The 18,617-nt window shown below is 41.2% G+C and overlaps 1 protein-coding gene across 2 annotated transcripts in view; it reads right to left on the bottom strand.

The window, feature by feature from the left end:
- Nucleotides 1-18,617, bottom strand: part of LOC136714315 (retinal-specific phospholipid-transporting ATPase ABCA4) — a 32,919-nt gene that overhangs the window by 1,050 nt on the left and 13,252 nt on the right. Inside the window, exons 13-50 of one of the 2 annotated variants that reach the window (XM_066691732.1) lie at nucleotides 17,835-18,040; nucleotides 16,736-16,912; nucleotides 16,397-16,619; nucleotides 15,718-15,939; nucleotides 15,418-15,622; nucleotides 15,080-15,178; nucleotides 14,735-14,983; nucleotides 14,331-14,508; nucleotides 14,071-14,202; nucleotides 13,627-13,766; nucleotides 13,392-13,529; nucleotides 12,932-13,125; nucleotides 12,561-12,678; nucleotides 10,699-10,904; nucleotides 10,293-10,347; nucleotides 9,801-9,884; nucleotides 9,024-9,208; nucleotides 8,764-8,888; nucleotides 8,082-8,180; nucleotides 7,699-7,888; nucleotides 7,444-7,538; nucleotides 7,248-7,280; nucleotides 6,857-6,962; nucleotides 6,603-6,677; nucleotides 6,257-6,426; nucleotides 5,909-6,086; nucleotides 5,702-5,817; nucleotides 5,053-5,200; nucleotides 4,530-4,653; nucleotides 3,805-3,934; nucleotides 3,435-3,555; nucleotides 3,285-3,347; nucleotides 3,097-3,203; nucleotides 2,767-2,908; nucleotides 2,266-2,400; nucleotides 1,772-1,875; nucleotides 1,394-1,486; nucleotides 704-953 (exon numbers count right to left, since the gene is read on the bottom strand). In XM_066691732.1, the coding sequence (XP_066547829.1) occupies nucleotides 704-953; nucleotides 1,394-1,486; nucleotides 1,772-1,875; nucleotides 2,266-2,400; nucleotides 2,767-2,908; nucleotides 3,097-3,203; nucleotides 3,285-3,347; nucleotides 3,435-3,555; nucleotides 3,805-3,934; nucleotides 4,530-4,653; nucleotides 5,053-5,200; nucleotides 5,702-5,817; nucleotides 5,909-6,086; nucleotides 6,257-6,426; nucleotides 6,603-6,677; nucleotides 6,857-6,962; nucleotides 7,248-7,280; nucleotides 7,444-7,538; nucleotides 7,699-7,888; nucleotides 8,082-8,180; nucleotides 8,764-8,888; nucleotides 9,024-9,208; nucleotides 9,801-9,884; nucleotides 10,293-10,347; nucleotides 10,699-10,904; nucleotides 12,561-12,678; nucleotides 12,932-13,125; nucleotides 13,392-13,529; nucleotides 13,627-13,766; nucleotides 14,071-14,202; nucleotides 14,331-14,508; nucleotides 14,735-14,983; nucleotides 15,080-15,178; nucleotides 15,418-15,622; nucleotides 15,718-15,939; nucleotides 16,397-16,619; nucleotides 16,736-16,912; nucleotides 17,835-18,040 (5,415 nt within the window). The remainder of the gene's footprint in view (nucleotides 1-703; nucleotides 954-1,393; nucleotides 1,487-1,771; nucleotides 1,876-2,265; nucleotides 2,401-2,766; nucleotides 2,909-3,096; nucleotides 3,204-3,284; nucleotides 3,348-3,434; nucleotides 3,556-3,804; nucleotides 3,935-4,529; nucleotides 4,654-5,052; nucleotides 5,201-5,701; nucleotides 5,818-5,908; nucleotides 6,087-6,256; nucleotides 6,427-6,602; nucleotides 6,678-6,856; nucleotides 6,963-7,247; nucleotides 7,281-7,443; nucleotides 7,539-7,698; nucleotides 7,889-8,081; nucleotides 8,181-8,763; nucleotides 8,889-9,023; nucleotides 9,209-9,800; nucleotides 9,885-10,292; nucleotides 10,348-10,698; nucleotides 10,905-12,560; nucleotides 12,679-12,931; nucleotides 13,126-13,391; nucleotides 13,530-13,626; nucleotides 13,767-14,070; nucleotides 14,203-14,330; nucleotides 14,509-14,734; nucleotides 14,984-15,079; nucleotides 15,179-15,417; nucleotides 15,623-15,717; nucleotides 15,940-16,396; nucleotides 16,620-16,735; nucleotides 16,913-17,834; nucleotides 18,041-18,617) is intronic. The other variant, XM_066691733.1, reaches the window with a different exon arrangement.

Genomic DNA, 18,617 nt, shown 5'->3' with positions numbered 1-18,617 from the left:
ATGAGGTTTAACAAAGAACAAATCGGTGAAGCCATCTATGCTTTTAACAGGTGACTTTTTGTTTCAACAGGAACCAACCGCAAAAATAAAGGAAAAACAGTACCACAAAGTTTACAGCCCAACAAAAGTATTCTTAAAGTTTTGGCATTGCTGTTCAAGCTGTGAGGTCACATTGGTTGCCTGGCTGGCTTAAGAAGCACAATAGGATGTGCCTTGTGTGTAATGCAAAGAAGAAGTCGAAATGGGGGTGTCATCCCACACAAGGGCCCATCAGTAGCTTTGATATAAATTCTCAGAGAGTCTACATAGTCACAAGAGGATTGCTTTGCTTTGTTAGCAGCTGGTAACTCTGAGCAAATCTTTCTTGACTGTCTCAGAAGACAATCGCATCACCGGTATATTTTAAGAGCTCAGCTGTTTGCTGCAGTTGTGGCATGGCCTGCATTCAAATCTAAACACAGGACTTCCTAACCTCTCTGGTATCTGGTCTGCTGTGGATTTCACTGAAAAAGGAAGATAAGAAGAGGGGAGCAAACGTTTGCCTTTTTGAGTTATTGTTGATTAAAGTATTGGGCAATCCCAATTCTTGCAATTCAGTAAATATGTATTAAAGGATCTACAATATTTTTTTCCACATAAATTAAGTAATACCTTTATTTACTACAATCAACCGATGGCGCTATTGTCAAATGTATCAGTTTACCTGATCAAGAGTGGTCTGTGAGACAGAGTAGTCCTCAATGTTGAGTTTCTCCTTGTTGGTTATAACCAGCTGGAAGATCCTAGCCAGAGATGAAGATGGGATCTGGTACTGCAGTGTGTTGTAGTGCTTTTCTCTCTGCACACAGCCTGGAAAGTTGGCCTCCACAAAAGCTTCAGCTGGGTTCAGATCCGGCGCAACTTGAGGTTTAGCTGCCTTGATTTTCATTGTGACCACATAGCCGTCTCCAAATCTAAATATCACACCAAGGGATGGGAATGTAAAAAGCTCTTTCCGTAATCATATTCAGAATATTTCCAATTTAACTTCATAAATCAGATCAGTACGCTTCTCTCCTAATCTGAAAAGAAAAGTTCACAGCAATCGGCGATGACTTCCAACTATTGGCAACTGCGAAGCATACTGTTAGGCATCAGATCATTATAAAGCATTGAATGTTAAGATAAATGCTGACATAAACATAAGCCATAAATAGCCCATCTCCGGGGGGAATTTCGAGAAAAGATAAAAGGCTTACAAACCTTTTCAGAAAAAGATTACTTTAATGCAAGGGATTAATCTTTTATTCAGTAAATACCTCCTGAAGAGTTCACAGGAGACACCGTGAGAACAATATCTATAAGCTGCATTTTTTCACGGCAGGAGAGGAGATTGGAGAGAAATTGGACGTACTTGTATTTCAGATGCTGGATTGTGCCGAGACACTTGAAAGTCCCGTTCACCATGATGGCCAGACGAGTGCACAGAGCTTCACACTCTTCCATGCTGGCAACAGAAACGCAGTGGTTACAAAGGGACTATAATCCGGCCAGCATGGAATTTGTTTTTGGCGGGCGTTAAGGTGATCAAATAGGTCATATCTTGATTTTAATTATCCGTGTTTACCATTTTAAGGCCAAGTTCACTCTTAAAACTTAAATATCCAACAGTGTTCTCAAATTTAAAGTGGATTCATTTTCCTAATGAGTGGACTGCACTGACTGTGAGAATAAAAATAATCATTGACCACAATGAAATCAGCAGCAGCATGCTTACATACGCCGTTGTTACCTGTGTGATGTGAGCACTACGGCTCTGCCATCTTGAATGACGCTCATAATGGAGTTCCACAAGAAGCGGCGAGAGTGGGGGTCCATTCCAGTGGTTGGTTCATCCTTAATTAACCACAGAAAAAGGGAGGGTTTGAAAGACTCAAGTGTCACATTGTAATGGATTCTGTCCCAGATTTTCCCTGGAGGGGGCCATGCTCTTCAGAGATAAATAGGTGGCCACAGACCATTGAAACATTGGCTCATTCTTTAAAAGTCTACAGTTGTGCCACTGGGCAAATTCATTGGAGGTTTTATAATGTGGGCTGATATATTGTAGAGTTTAATGCTGAGCTAAGATACTTTAAAACTTAAGACACCGAGCACTGAATCAGCCCACCCGTCCAGTTAGTACCCTAGGCTGTTTCCTAGCATAAAAGCCAGAATAGAACAGCTTTAATTTCAAAACACAAGCTGCACAAATCAGGCTCATAGTTATATTAGAGCACCACCTACCAGAAGGACTAGGGAAGGGCAGCCTATTAATGCAATAGCAGTGGATAGTTTCCGTTTGTTTCCACCACTGTACGTCCCTGCGCTGCGTTCAGAATACTCAGACAAGCCCAGCTTCTGGATTCCCCACTCGACCACCTTAAAAAAGAAAAAAACAAGGACAAAATAAACTGTCAAAGAATGATATATTATATGAAAGTTCCCATCGTTGCTCGTGTTCACACACAGTCAATGAGACATCTCTATACTACACAGATCAATAATTAACAATTGCGATTCATATTCCTTACACAACAAACAGCATCAGTGACTGTGGAAGATTTACTGCCAATTAACCATCCAATTAAAAAGAAGATGCGACAACACGAAGAGAGAAGATAAAGTTCTGTATTTAACTCTCGGCTTTGGAGCTTTGTGGCCAGAAACCGCAAGTAGGATGAAGCCTTTTCACTTGGGTGTCACGGGCCCAGGGTAACGCGAGTGGGATGTCACGGCCCGACTCACTCTGTTGATTTCTCCTGCAGGGATGCCACGGAGGCGTGCGTACAGCTGGAGGTGTTCGCGACCTGTCAGCAGATCATCGAGGGCGTCAAACTGGGGGCAGTAGCCCATGTTTTGATGCACGTCAAGGATGTTGGTAAGTATGCTGAGGAAGGATAAGAACAGATACAAAAAAAAACACCACTGGCCACTGAGGTTTAGCTCATAGTCTTACGTTGTGCCATCTAATGAATCTACTAATTATGAGATTTACAGTGCCTATGCATTATTAAGTAACTCTATTTGGATTGTGTTGGTTCTTGTTGGTGTAGGATGTGTTTTTCAGTACTGTACCTGTAATCAGTTACTGACGCTTCCCCCGAAGTGACATCCGTGTCTCCAGTCAACATTTTAAAGGTGGTTGTCTTTCCAGCACCATTTACACCCAGTAGGCCAAAGCACTAATGGGCAACAGAGAAGGTTAATTACAAAATAACTCTTCTTGCGTAATTAATTGTACATACAACATGGCAGCAACATACCTCCCCTGGTGGAACGCCAACACATATTCTGTCCACGGCTGGTCTGCTTCTGCCCATATAGGTCTAGTTGGAGAAAAAAATTGATCTTAGTCCTCCAGGGGAGATCTTTAAGTAAACCTGTTGGGAAACATCTGCCTGGTTCCTGCTCACCTTTGACAGGTCTTTAATTTTGAGGATGTCATTCTTGCTTCCTCCTTTGTAAATCCTCTCTCTCTCCTCTGCAACATCTTCATCTTCATCTGTGATGGCAGGCCTTTTGCTTTCTGAAATCCTGCATATAAATCAAGCAGTGTAAATGTTGGAAGATGTGACGTATGCCATATATTATCAAGCTGAGGTAAATTACATGTTTGTTATAGAAATATAAGATTTATTTTAGACATTCAATACACACACATGAGTTCAATAATGTACACATCTGAATAAGCGTTATTATACAGACTGATCTCATTCTACCATTTCCAATTGTTATATATCTGAATATGTGATACATAAGTAACTTTAAGCACTAATAACTTACCAGTGATTTAGGAAAAAGCGATACTGAATCAAGATATTCAAAGTGAAATAGACAAAGCCTTCAACTGCCATGAAAAATATGTTTTTTCCAACAAAATCCCAACTAAAAGGGTCCAAGCTATGGTCTTCACCTTTAATTAAAAAAACAAACAGGATGAACACAGTAGAAGTGAAAACAGTATTACCAAAAGTTTATTTCAGTAGTACGGTGGAAAAGTAAAGTACAGCGTCAGTAAAGAATGTATGCTGACTACAAAATTACTCGGCCTTAGGAACCATGGATAAATGTAAAACAGACATAACAAAACATGACATTTGAAAACCATGTATGTTAAAAGCAATGTTAATATATGAAGAAAAGTCAGATTTTCAACTACACTGCAGGATTGAAATGAACAGAGTGAACAAAAGCCAAATGTGTTATACTTTATGGATACCTGGATGTTACTGACAGAATAGAATAGATCAAATAAATCTACAGACTTAACCAAACTCAGTCCCCATGTCTCTACCTCTGCTACTGTGAGTTTTAAAAGCTACAGAAGAGCACATCCACAGCTGTTTAACTAAAAGGAGGGTAGGGGGTAGGGGAATTGGGCAGGGGAGGAGATGTATTTAAAAACAGGCCCTCCCAAAAGCATACCTTGGGTAGCTGTCAACATTCCTCTCCTAATGAATCATGATTATTTTACACTACCGCGTCTAATTCTGGAACCTGCCACTTACCAAACCTGGCATACACATCGGTCACAGCCTGGTTCAGCGCTAAATCAATAAGACCTCGTCCCAGACAGAAATGTGGAAATATCAGCAGCCCTCTTTTCAACAACTCGTTAAACTTCAGCAGAGTCTGGAACAGCAAACAAAGCGTTCAGAAAGACAGCAACAAACTTGTATCTTCTGTTCATCTTCATTAAAGAAAAATCTAAACAAAGAGCACTAAAATACATCCTCCCAAAGCTATACACGATCAACTAGGTACACAAATATAAATGTAAATTATGTATCTGTGATATTGAGCGGATCAGTGTTCAACACATTTGCATTTGTCTGCTTGTTCTTCTTTTATAACAAATAACCTACTATTATTACAACTAAAAATAATACATGAGTAGTTATACAAGACAATTTCCATAAAGACTAGGTTTATTATGAGTTTGTGCTCAACAATGACAGAAGGCAAATGTTTCCAAATCAGGCTCTAAGCCCTAGTGCTGCTATTGGTTAGATCGTTCCTCTCTCTGCTTACCCGGTTGTTTTCAAAGAGCTCAAGGATAAAAGTAACGGCACTGCTGTTAATCCCAATGAACAGGTTGATGCAGGACAGAGAGACATAGGCCGTGCTGGGCACACTGAACAGGTAGGAGGCAGGGTACATCAAGGGAGTGACCGACCACCTGCAAAACACAGCACAGTGTGAGAACGCAGTCTCGTCAAATAATACTCATCCAGCAAATTCACTTCAGTTTGACTTAAACAGGTCTCATTCCCCTCATTCCCCTCTTTCTTCGAGGGACACCAAGGGGCGGAGTTGGGGAAGAACCCTAATCCGAACCCTAATCCAACCTGCTTTCGGAATTGGCCAAGATCCCGAGGTTGACAGCCCCAGTGCTATGGGATGTCTAATGTCCATAGTGTGAACAGGACCTAGTGTGCAATGCCTCATCTGAGAAAGAGCATTTCTGCACCACTCTCCTGTCACCATAGCCAGGGATGGGCTTCCATTTCTAATCCAGTGGGAAGATTGCCGTATACTACTCCGAAACAAACGCCATCCAAGTACAAACTGTATTCATTGTCTGATATCTGGCATGATCAGGCGTCAGGCTTCATTTTTTTTTTTTTTTTTTTTTTTTTTTTATGAGTAATCAACAAAAAAACTAATTTATATAACTTACCCATATAGTAAAAGCAATGCAACAAGGGCAGGGAGATTGGTTGGTGAGGTGTAAGCCTTTTTATCAAAGCCGATAAATATCCCAACAACCATAGCAGTGCTCAATGAATAATTCATCTGTAACATAAACCGAGAGAAACAGTAAATAAAGTTTTTAATATATATATATAGGCATACAGATGTTATAACAGTTTTAATGGATACCCACCATATCCCAAAAGAAGTTGGCTATCCAGTATATGAGTGGACTGACACCACTGACAAACTGCAGGTGCTTGGCTTTGTTCACCCTCTCCTGAATCAGATAGAGCACAAAGCTCGCCGGGATGAAAGACATGGCGAAGATCACACATATGGCCACCACTGCATCCACAGACGTCGCTAGTCTGAATGAAATAATGACAGCAAGGATAGCATCTTCAGGGACAACCTTAAATTGTAGCAGGGGGATTTGAAAGAGGACCTGGTATGACTGAAGAGAGAGCATTTCTGTTCCACAACAATTTACGTTTAGGTGTAGATGTACTTCTTCACTCTTCTCTGTGGAGATACTCACACTGTGACTTCGGAGAGCTGCTCTTTGGTGAGATTGAGAGGGTGGTTGATGGTGGTGATCCCATATTCTGCCGGATTTTCATCCCGTGGCAGGTAGGCCCTGAGGATCGCATTGTTGGCGACGTTCAAGAAAGAAACCATGGCGTGCCAGCCCTTATTGTTGTACCACACCTGGAAGACACAAAGGAAAATGTCTGTGCCTTGCAGCTCTCAGCTGAGTGGAAATCAAGATGCGTGTTTGGGATCGCAATTCAAGTAAAACCTGATAAAGAAAACTACAATCACCCAAACATTTTCAGTGTGGACAAATCTTATGTAAATGTTTGCCAAATAGTAAGAGAACTTACCTTAACATTATATTCACTCTCCATGTATTTAAGGAAGGGTCCTATTTCCCTTAAAACTGCTTTGGAATAGTTACCCTTAAAAAAAAGAAAGATTAATGGATTAAAGTGAATTCATACAACATGTATATTACTTTGGAAAACAATATTATATAAAATCATGTATACAAAAAATCCAAGTTCATGTATATGCTTATTATATTCAGTTGCTCCATCTAGGGAAAATGTTAAAAGTTGAGACGATATGTATAACCTACCCCTGTGACATTGAGCATGCGTCCCATCTGGGTAAGTACATCCACTATTGTTTTGGGGCTCACATCAAGGACTGGAAGCTGCCCCCCAAAGGTAATCCCTCCATACCTGTGAAGAACACACAACTCTCAGCCAGTTCCTTCTGCCAGGCCCACACATGGATAATAAAGCTAATTTTACACACAAAACATTTTACAGGGCATCCACATCCCTACCAAAGCTAAATCCTTTTTTTTTTCCACCAATCAAAGTTAACCAAATGCCCACTAGATGGTGGACTTGGACTGTGTTAAAACTGCTTTGTTCAGTAATTCTGTTACATGTTTAACAATCATTCAAAACATCTACAATATACAATATATATTTAAACGAATAAAGTAAGAGGGAAAATACCTTTGTTCATTTACCCAGTACTTGCTCTTTAAGCTGAAAAATAAAATAGAAAATATATATTTTTTTTTTATGCAGAAGTTGCAAAACAAACATTTTGGATTGTATATGTATCTTTTCTTTCCACATAAACAACCAAAACAGTAACAAAAAGTTACAATCATTATTTCCACAGGTATGATTTGACATATTGAAGTACCTGGTTTTGATGAGGGTGGGGTATGTCTTGACGAGGTAATCAGATATGTTTCTGCCAGTGAGGTCCAATAAAATATCAGTCGTTGGCTGGATCCTCTGTAATTAACAATACATTTTATGGAGTATATGAGTATATGAAAACAAACAATTTCAATATTTATGATCTCAGTAAAGGACTGTTATGCTGTATGCTGATCTTATCCCAGGTGTTTAATTTAGTTTAGTAAGTTAGTAGTAAGGTTCAGTTTTAACCTGCCTGTTTCGGAGGATGCCCCCCCGCTCCTTCAGGGCAGACTGGCAGCATTGTCAACTTCCTCCTAGTGCTGCATTTGCAACTGGGTGAAGGGTTCAATGGGGACCATTCTGGATTCAGAAGGATGTTGGCAACATCTGGAGAGACAGATGGCATCTCCCAGTCTGTGGTGACATTACTACAGGGGTACTTCCTGTGAAGAGTCATTTACAGAAAAATACATTTTACAGAATCCAAATCTTCTGTAATGAATAGTGTATTCTTGTTTTAGCAGGACTAGCTTAAATAAAACAGTATTGATCATGGTAATAATGTTCTTTTGACTGATACAGGCTTATTAACTGGCAAAATAACTTGGTTAATTGACATGAAAACACGCTACTTACATTAGCGGTTCATCCTGCATGCAGCGTGTGCCAAACCCAGGTTTATTTAACAGCACATCTTCAAAGTGCTTCATTTGTTTATTCAAATGCAACTCATTACTGTAAGAGGGTTAAAGATGGGCAACAGAAAATGAAAACAATTTTGCATAGAGACTAGCAGTAGTACATTGTAATACTGGCCCTGCTGCAAACACCTGTGCTCCAACTCCAGTCTATAGACACTCCCCCACGTTTAACAATTTCCAGAACTAGAACCTAACTCAAAAGCCCAACCAAAATAATGATAAATAATACATAAATAATAATCCCAATAGTAACCCCAACAATTCTGTATCCATTCCGCCCACCCAGTGACTCCAATGCATAGCCATCCAATTCTTTAGGTTTTCTTTAGTGTTTCAAATAAGTATCTGTACTCTTTTGATAGAAACGCCTATTGTAAGAACCAGGAGTGATTCACATGCCTGCAGGAATTACACCAGGGATTATAGAAATGATCTGAGGTGTTACCACTCAAAATTAAACCTGTTTTATGCTAATAAAAAAGGCTTGAATTGTAAAGTAGCATATTACAAAATGGCATTGTTCTTTAGAAATGACATTTACTGTCTGAAACACACTCCCTTGCACTGCACAAGAAGTGTTTAAGTATCTGGTTGCAAAAATCTTCGTTGATTTATACCTGAAGAATGTAAACTGCTGGCCATACATCCAAGGATGCAGAATGAGGCTGGGGTATTCACCGAAAGGGGGAACAATCACGGTGAAAATCAGAGCTAAGAGGACAAAATTGGCAGGCAAGACAATCTGAAAAGACACAAAAGTGATGCAGATTGAAATCAGAAAATAATTCAGAGGCAACTTATTCATTTTCACATTATTTTACCAGTATTGAATTTAGCAGAAAATACATATTTAAAAGCCATGCTATAATAGCGATACCTGGGCTAAGAAATCTTTATGGCTTCGGGTGGCGTGATGGAACCTCTTGACCATCAGAGCGAAGAACTGCTTCAACACCAAGCTGACTCCTTTGATCTGCCGGGACCCTTTCCCCTCATTCCCATCAAACTCGGAGTCACCCGGGCCCCTGTGGCCATTAGGAGCCGCATTCTGCCCATTGGCCCCTACAGAGCCATTTAAAACAAAGAGGCTTTTTATAATATTGAGTACAAACAGCCAAAGTATTCCATTATATTTCTTTAAGCAGTGATGAGCATAAACCAATGAAACTGCAAAGCCCTGTTAGTCTGTGCAAATCATTAAAAAGCATTGTTGCTTTACTATGAATGCAGCACTACGATAGATCTACGAGCTTAAAGATGAAAGAAACATCATGACTAAGGACTGCTTTTAGAAGACCTTCATGTGACATCTCTGAAGTCAGAATATGCAGGGGATGGAAACAGATTTGCAGCAAAATAAGCTGTAAGCTCATCTTTAAAGCTGGATTTACAAGTTTACAAGAGCTGGATTGCACACAGAAGGTGCAGAGTGAAAGTGTAAATGTAAATTAACTCAATTTACACAATTGAAAGTAATGGAATTGCTTGCTATACAATTAAATTGTAAATATGTGGATTTTCTAGACACAATAAGTGAATCTGACCTCAAAGGCATCCCTTGTGAAGCTGCTTTCGAACCCAGGCCTAGAGCACAGACCCTGAAGGAAACCCTGCTATAGCTCTAATTATAGCAGCATTATCTTTATTGCTTCACCTGCGGGAACTTCAACATTAATTGTGACCTTGTTCTCCCCTGTAAGACTTGGGCGAGATTTCCGCTGCTGTAACATCCACTGCTCTGGATTTTGGTTTAACCAAGAACACATACAAGACAAATCAACCACGGAAACAACAAGCTACACAGAAGGAAAAAGTGGTAGAGAGCTATTCTAAACAAGGATGCATGGTTTCAAATTACACAAAACAATGAGTTTATTACACATATTATAAGATATTCGTGTAATGTGTAACAGTAACCAAGTACTTTTCAACTCAAATCTTATTATGATAGGCTAAAAGAAAAATTGATGTCATGTGCCAGTAAGGACAGCCCATTTATGGCTACATATGTTGTATTGTTAGCTGATTCGTTTTTAATTTGTTATCTGATATTGTGGGATCCACTTCAGAAGTCTCTTGATCTTCATTATATTGTATTTGTTTTTATAAGTGAATGAAGTGCACAGGTTCTAGCCCTGGCAGTTACCTGGGTTTGCCATGGCAGCTGGACTTCCTCCATCAGCAGTAACCTTGAGAAATATCTGAACAAGACAAGGTATGCAATACATTAGCCTATAATATTAGTAGTACTATTATTATTTAGCAGAAAAAAATATCCTGGGTGATACATGTATGTTTTAGAAATCTAGATTGTACTGTACATACACAACATCGCTACATTTAACCACACATTACAGTGAACATCCTTCAAATCCAGCAAATTCTCCACTTAAAGCTGTATTTCTCTGCCAGGTCACGACATGAAGATGTGAAGATGGTCTCTGTATCGTAAAGCTTGGAATTATAAATATGACTCAGTATCAGTTGGGTGAGTCAGCTTTGTGTTTTGCACAAGAAGGTCTGGAGTCTGAAGAGCTCAACAGCAACCCTACCTCCTCCAGAGAGGTGTCTGAAATCCCAAAGCTGCTGAGGCCCATGTCTCCCAGTGTCTCCTCCAGCTCCCTGAACAGGCTGGCGTAGGCCCGGTGCTTAAAGTCCTTGTTGGGCAGCAGATACGTCATCTCCTGACCGATCATCTCGATCAGCTTTGCCTCGGGAACGTGGTGGTGGATCAAGGTGGTGATACTTTCCACATCACCTGCAACAGAGGAGGTGGACCGATTTACATCAGAACAGCTACTACAGTCTCCTCAATTCTACATCCAGTCTCCCATTGGAAAGAGCTGCACAGATCACCTTGTTCAAAGTCATTATCCTTGTTTGCATATTCACAGAAAGATCTGAATATTTAAATTTTAAAATTGCACAATTCATATTAGATGAAGATGAACAGATATTTATGGCTGGCTTAATGTGATATATATTGTTAAATTAGACTCCCTGAGGACACACACACACACACACACACACACACACTATATATATATATATATATATATATATACACTCACCTAAAGGATTATTAGGAACACCATACTAATACTGTGTTTGACCCCCTTTCGCCTTCAGAACTGCCTTAATTCTACGTGGCATTGATTCAACAAGGTGCTGAAAGCATTCTTTAGAAATGTTGGCCCATATTGATAGGATAGCATCTTGCAGTTGATGGAGATTTGTGGGATGCACATCCAGGGCACGAAGCTCCCGTTCCACCACATCCCAAAGATGCTCTATTGGGTTGAGATCTGGTGACTGTGGGGGCCAGTTTAGTACAGTGAACTCATTGTCATGTTCAAGAAACCAATTTGAAATGATTCGACCTTTGTGACATGGTGCATTATCCTGCTGGAAGTAGCCATCAGAGGATGGGTACATGGTGGTCATAAAGGGATGGACATGGTCAGAAACAATGCTCAGGTAGGCCGTGGCATTTAAACGATGCCCAATTGGCACTAAGGGGCCTAAAGTGTGCCAAGAAAACATCCCCCACACCATTACACCACCACCACCAGCCTGCACAGTGGTAACAAGGCATGATGGATCCATGTTCTCATTCTGTTTACGCCAAATTCTGACTCTACCATCTGAATGTCTCAACATAAATCGAGACTCATCAGACCAGGCAACATTTTTCCAGTCTTCAACTGTCCAATTTTAGTGAGCTTGTGCAAATTGTAGCCTCTTTTTCCTATTTGTAGTGGAGATGAGTGGTACCCGGTGGGGTGTTCTGCTGTTGTAGCCCATCCGCCTCAAGGTTGTACATGTTGTGGCTTCACAAATGCTTTGCTGCATACCTCGGTTGTAACGAGTGGTTATTTCAGTCAAAGTTGCTCTTCTATCAGCTTGAATCAGTCGGCCCATTCTCCTCTGACCTCTAGCATCAACAAGGCATTTTCGCCCACAGGACTGCCGCATACTGGATGTTTTTCCCTTTTCACACCATTCTTTGTAACCCCTAGAAATGGTTGTGCGTGAAAATCCCAGTAACTGAGCAGATTGTGAAATACTCAGACCGGCCCGTCTGGCACCAACAACCATGCCACGCTCAAAATTGCTTAAATCACCTTTCTTTCCCATTCAGACATTCAGTTTGGAGTTCAGGAGATTGTCTTGACCAGGACCACACCCCTAAATGCATTGAAGCAACTGCCATGTGATTGGTTGGTTAGATAATTGCATTAATGAGAAATTGAACAGGTGTTCCTAATAATCCTTTAGGTGAGTGTATATAGTACATTTGGGGCTCTGGTAGCATTACCTTAATGTATAGCAAAGAAGCTTTATATAAATATATAATATATAGAAAACGGTCTTTCAACATTTGTGATTTGTTTTCATTTTCTCATCTTCTTACCATCCATCTCTTGCTCCATAACCTTGTTCTGGTTTGTCACCTCTTTGTAAAACTCTTCTTTAAATCGGGTACAGGTTGAGCAGGAACAGGAGCAATCTGTTTTGCAGTCACATTCATTCTGAATTGGAAAAATATAGTTAAAAAATTTCCAAAAACCAAAAACAATTCAAAAGACATGGAATGTGTGCCTTAAAAAAAAAAAAAAGACTGTTGGAATAATGCTACTGGATTTATGGGTTAAACCACAACTCCTCTCTAAGTAAATACTTATAGGTGCATCTCCATGTGTATTATGACCATAAGACCGTGAAGAATTTGGACAAATAAAGAAACCCAGCTGATCAGTTTGGGAGAAGGTTTGTATCAGTCACCTCTTCTCTGTTTTTTTCTGGTTTGACACTCCGCATTCGGCGAACCAGCGTGAGGTAAAAGCCCAGACCAAAGCAGTTCTTCAGGTACAGAGGGGAACCACAGCAGTTGAGCCGGCCCTTGGAGATAATGGCCACCCGGTCCCCCAGAAGGTCGGCCTCATCCATGTGGTGAGTGGAGAGGATGATGGTCCTGCCTGGAGGGACAACACCAAACCCGACAAAACAAGGTTATTCACAAAGGTTTGAAAGTTCAAATTGGCTCAAGAAGACTTTGTTCTGCTGCCCTTGAGAGAACTGGAGATAATGCATATATGAGTGGTCACTGATTAGGGTTTCATCTGGCTTTCTCTATCTTACATCAGGTTAGGTGTTTCCATTCATCAAAATATATGGAGTGCTCAATGATTTTGGGAACTGAGCTTGGGGGTTGTGTCACAGCAGGAGACATGGAACCTGTTACCTGACCGATACTTCAGCAGGAGGTCCCAGATCGACCGTCTTGAATAGGGGTCCACCCCAGACGTGGGCTCATCCAGAATGACCACCTTGGCACCCCCCACAAAAGCCATGGCAACAGACAGCTTCCTCTGCATGCCACCTGCACATGAAATAACAGCTGAGTGAAGAACACATGCCCAGACTAAACTGTAATCCTAATATTCACATTTTCAAATCGATGGTGTCAGGAAGAGTACCTGACAGGTTCTGCGCCTCCTCGTTCCTCTTATGAGGGAGTCCAATGTCTTCCAGCATGTCTTCAGCCTCCAGTCGTGCTTCTGCCTTCGACTTTCCTTTCAGCTGGGAGTAAAATAAAATGTGTTCTGCCACAGTCAAGCTGGGGAGCAGAGAGATGACACTTTTAAAGACATGCTTGGTCTTCAGTCCAAATTAGTTGAGTAAGGTAGTTTCTCTTCCACTTGCATTATTTCATCAAATCATACATCATTTGTTTTCAACTTTTAATAAAACTATAATCTTACACACTACATTTTTTATCAATGGCAGCTTAAATGCCGCTGATATTTGTGAAATAAAAAAGAATGTGCCAGGACAATTTGGTGTATTAAAAATCTCAGTTACAGAAGATGCATAACTCAAAAATGAGCAACACTGCCTCTCTGTCCATAAGCTGAACCTACTGATGGAACAGGATGTTGTACTGTGGGCACATGCCCAGGGACTGCCGAATGGTGTCCATGTCAGTGCGGATGTCCTGCCCGTTGATGTAGGCCGTCCCTGAGGTTGGGGGATACAAACCAGTAAGGACTGACCTGAGGGAAAACAATACAAAAATGTTTTTGGTATCATCACAAAGTATTGTTGAGAACATCATAATATGTAAATACATACAGAATAGTTTATTTCCAGTATATATCAAATATCTCAAGAAGGAACTAACAGGGTTGTTGTCTTTCCAGCTCCATTATGCCCCAGAAAAGAGGTGATCTGTCCTTCATAGAAGTTGATGTTTAGCCCATCCACGGCAGGTTGAACACAGCCATTGTAGATCTTGACTAGGTCCTGAACCGACACCCCCACCACCAGCCCTGTGGGCTCCGGCTCAAAGAAAGGGTTTACTGCAACAACACAGTTCATAACATCAGTCCTGCTGGGACAATGGATTTCATTTGCATAGCAGTAATATCATGTGTCTTCTTCCTCTGGTTAGAAGCAAATTGTAGCAAACAATGTTATATATCCAGTTAAATATTAGCATTTATATAGAATATATGTTACAGATAAATCTTTTCAATGGTGTCTACTGAAAATGGAACATGAATGCATACATCTTATTTTATTTACCTGACGGGATCTCTGTGTCTGTCTCCTTTTGATACCCGTTCTCTTTATGTTCCTGTTCTTCTGCTTGTGCTGTGTTTAACTTCTCTTCTTTCTTCATTAAAATCTTCTCGCGCCTCTCTTTGTGTTTGCAGGGCTTCTTCTCGGTATCCCTTGCATCTCCGCTCTCCGCTTTGTTTTCCACCACCGACTTCTCTGCAAGTCTGTCAGTCTTCTCCTGTTCTGGATTCTCTGTCACTGGTTTCTCTGAATCTTTGGGGAGAAGGTGAGGTGAGAACAGGGAAGACAATGTCTTAAGATGGATGATACAATGTTTGAAAAGCTTCCTTTTTACAGATATCGACTAACCTGGCGCTGGAGTGGGCTTCTCTGTTTGATTGGGTTCGGGCCCTGACCAGTACGAATGCTGGACAGGGAAGTACCAAGGCCGGCCTATGCCATACTGCCCTGAATGGAGACATTAGAAAGACACATTTAATGTGCTTTCTTATGCAAGGTGTTTCTGGTTTCTTAGTGTAAAAATATCTATTTATTATTTACTATTATATGCACAAGTGAATGATATTAACTAGCCTCAGGTGCAACTTTAAGCCATACTTCTTTACTCATTCACACTGTTTTGCAATGGTATATACAGTAACATTTTGTATAGACTTGCATAAGGAAAATGGCAATAGAATTCCCACCTGGAAACACATTATCTAGGTACCACGCCAGAACACCATAGAGAAAAGCATCGAACACCAACATCCGGAGAGAGCTGAGGAAACTGAACTCGTCGCCCTCTAGAGGACTGGTGCGGATATTATCCCACTGCAGGCCCAGGCCCTGCTCCTCATAGCGGGACAAGTACTCTGTGCCAAAGCCAAAGGCAACTGGAGACAATAAGCTCTGAAACAACGATAATAAACAGTTTTAATCCCTTCATTATACATACACACACACGTGTATATAGATAGATGGATGAAGGATGAAGCAGGGCGCACCACTAGTAACTTCATGTTCTTGGTAATGCGGTCCTGCCAGGCAAAGCACAGGATGTGAGGCAAGTAGAGGGTGAAGTAGATGATGCCACTGCAAGCGGCCGCCAGATTGGCCTTGTTGAAGAACACACTCATGAGGAAGCACTGCATGATGGTGGCCACAGTGAAAGTCAACAAGAAGAGGAAGAGGATGGTGGGGTTGCTATAGTTCAGCACTTTGCCTGTCTAAAAGAAAAAAAGGAGAAGTGTGTCAGTGCCAATAAGAAAGAGAAAGGCATTGTTGTATTAAATATCATGCCAATTGGATATATTCTAAAGCAAGTGGTAATATTGAGAACCAGTAATGAGTCACTACTTGGACAACATGGTGTTTGTTTTATTTTATTTTTCCTTTTAATGCCATAGAGCTCTTTAACACGAATGTGATTGTTACTAACTTCCAGTAGAGGTCAAAACTACCACATGCATTGTGGCGGGGAACCAGAAAAGTTAAACTTTAGGATCCTATTTCCTATGGAAAGTGAATGATGCCACATCCGTTTGGCTGCCCGAGAGACGAGAAAAAACAGAAGTGAATGTGTTATATATTTATCATTGTGGTGACTTCTGTGCAGTACTTTCCAAAAAAAGAAACAGCCATGTAAAAGAAGCAGCGGATCGGGCCTCCGAGTGCTGCTCTTACCATGATGATGATGGTGAGGAGGCCCGTGCTGGTGGCCATCATGAGGAAGCTATCAATGAACCAAGTGTACCAGATCACACCGTTGGTGACACCCATGGCTTTCAGGGTGTCCTTGAGTCTCAGCTCCTTCTCCAGCACAATACTCTTCACAATCATGGACACCGAGTAGATCCAGGCAAGCACCATGAAGATGGGGAAGCAGCGGTTCAGGGTCAACATGAAGCTGGTGCAGAGCCGGGGGAGGGGAGGGAGTCAAAATAGAGTGGAACGGAATTCAAGTTTCAGTAAAACATATAAATAAAGAATCTCTCTCTTTCCTGGGGTCAACCTTTTACTCACAGGTCATCGACATAGCAGGGATAGGGGACCTGCTGGATGTAGACCCCCAGTGGCACGTCTCTGTTGATCTGGCTTCTGATAATGCCGTGCTCAATCATGTCCTGCAGATATGCAAAGCCTCCCCAGATGTAGCGTAGGTCCTCCACGGGGTCTGCTCTCGGGCCAGGATCCCAGTATCTGGAAAGGAAGTAGCCATAGGATTAGAGACAATGGCCGAGACGTTATCGCTTGGCCGCAGCACGGGGGGATCCCCTGTGTGCTAACACTCGGCACCGCAGGCAGATGGAGAGGGAGGAAGCCTGGATCCGGGCCCACCTGTCCCCCGGCCTCCCTGGAAAGACGTCAAAGTGAAGAGTTCCCCGACTCGCAGAGAGACCCCGTATCATTGTTCCTCCTCGTATTAATACCGCATTGTGTTTTCTAACGGCGTCAGGCATAGTCCTGTGTCTTTTTTGTAGTTGTAAGGAAATGTTATACAGGACATAAGTTACTATAATATGTAAGAATTAACATTTATTACTGTTAAAATCACAATCGCCACTTATATTAGATTGTGGTGTTGTTTTATATTAATGACTTGACATGGAGATCCAAAAAGCCCTAAGAATGTCTTTCTGTATTTATTGCTGTTTTTAAAATCACAGGCAACCATTATAACCTGTTTCTATCATTTACAATGGGATTCAGCGGATCAAGAGACTCTAAAATAAATACGAGAACCATCCACTGTGTTGAACGTATTGCTCCAAAGTGTTAAGAAGAAGGAAATGAAAGAGCTCTCTGTAAACAATAGGACTTGTTCCCTTTATTTGTCATGGGAAAAAGAGTCCGTACACCTGTTTGGTTTGTTAATTATCAGATAATTACTAGGGCTGTCCTCCCCTTTCCTTTTCTAGCAACAGTACCTGATAATTTAAGAAGTCACAGGGAGCCATCGGTATTTGTGTTCTAGTCACAGTTCCTTTGTCAATTGTCTCTCTCAGTCTGTTTGACTATTAGCAACAGTAATTGTAGGGTTGGAGAAGGAATTGCTTTTGTCCGAATAAGGCTTATTTTGGTAGTAAAAGTATTCTGATTGAAAAGCACTCAGAAGGTCTACCTGTCTTTGATTTTATTCGTGCGCTCGACGGCATCGATATCCATCCGGATCTTGAACTTCACGTGCGTTGGCAACTTCTCGGTCCAGGGGTACGTGTCTAGGAAGACGAGCCCTGCCCAGAATTTGTTTTCTCCGAGGAGATAGAGAGCTTGGTGTGTCAGCTGGTCCTCATCAGCGAGGCCGACAAACTTATTGAGGTTGAGACACTGCGAGGAAACAAATACGGACGGTTTCAACCTCATTGTTGTCAGAATAATAAACATTTTTATATTATTAATGATCCTACTTTTTTTTTACTGCACTCATTTTACATGGCAAGCATATCTAATCAATAAATGTGCATTATTACTGTATTATCAGGAAATTAGCATTAAAACCACAAAATATAGGACTATTTTTTATTATACATGTGGCCTGAGAAAATTCCCTGATTATCTGCAGTATTTCACAGTGAGGGTGAAAGTATTTTTTAAACCTCATGTGCAATGTTATTCAGTTCAGAGGAGGCCCTCTCAGACACAATCCAGGCAGACAGAAACTCGGCCACGCTAATTGAAGCTGAGACACCGCATTGCCGAAGACTGACAGCTATACCTAATTGGGTTCAATCGTTTGTGTTTATTTGCCGTGTGCAGGGCTGTCAGCCCCACCACAGACGACAGACAATAAAGGCAGAGACCCATCTGTTGATACAGTTCATTCCTGTGCTGTTTTCGACAGGCCTCCAACTCCAAAACTTTAAGGGTAATGAATTAAATAATCAGGCCAATGATTTGCCCTTCT

Source organism: Amia ocellicauda, chromosome 19 (genome assembly GCF_036373705.1).
Source record: "Amia ocellicauda isolate fAmiCal2 chromosome 19, fAmiCal2.hap1, whole genome shotgun sequence".
NCBI lineage: Eukaryota > Metazoa > Chordata > Actinopteri > Amiiformes > Amiidae > Amia > Amia ocellicauda.
Note: the sequence above shows the minus strand (reverse complement) of the source record. Positions and strands in the feature narration are given on the sequence as shown.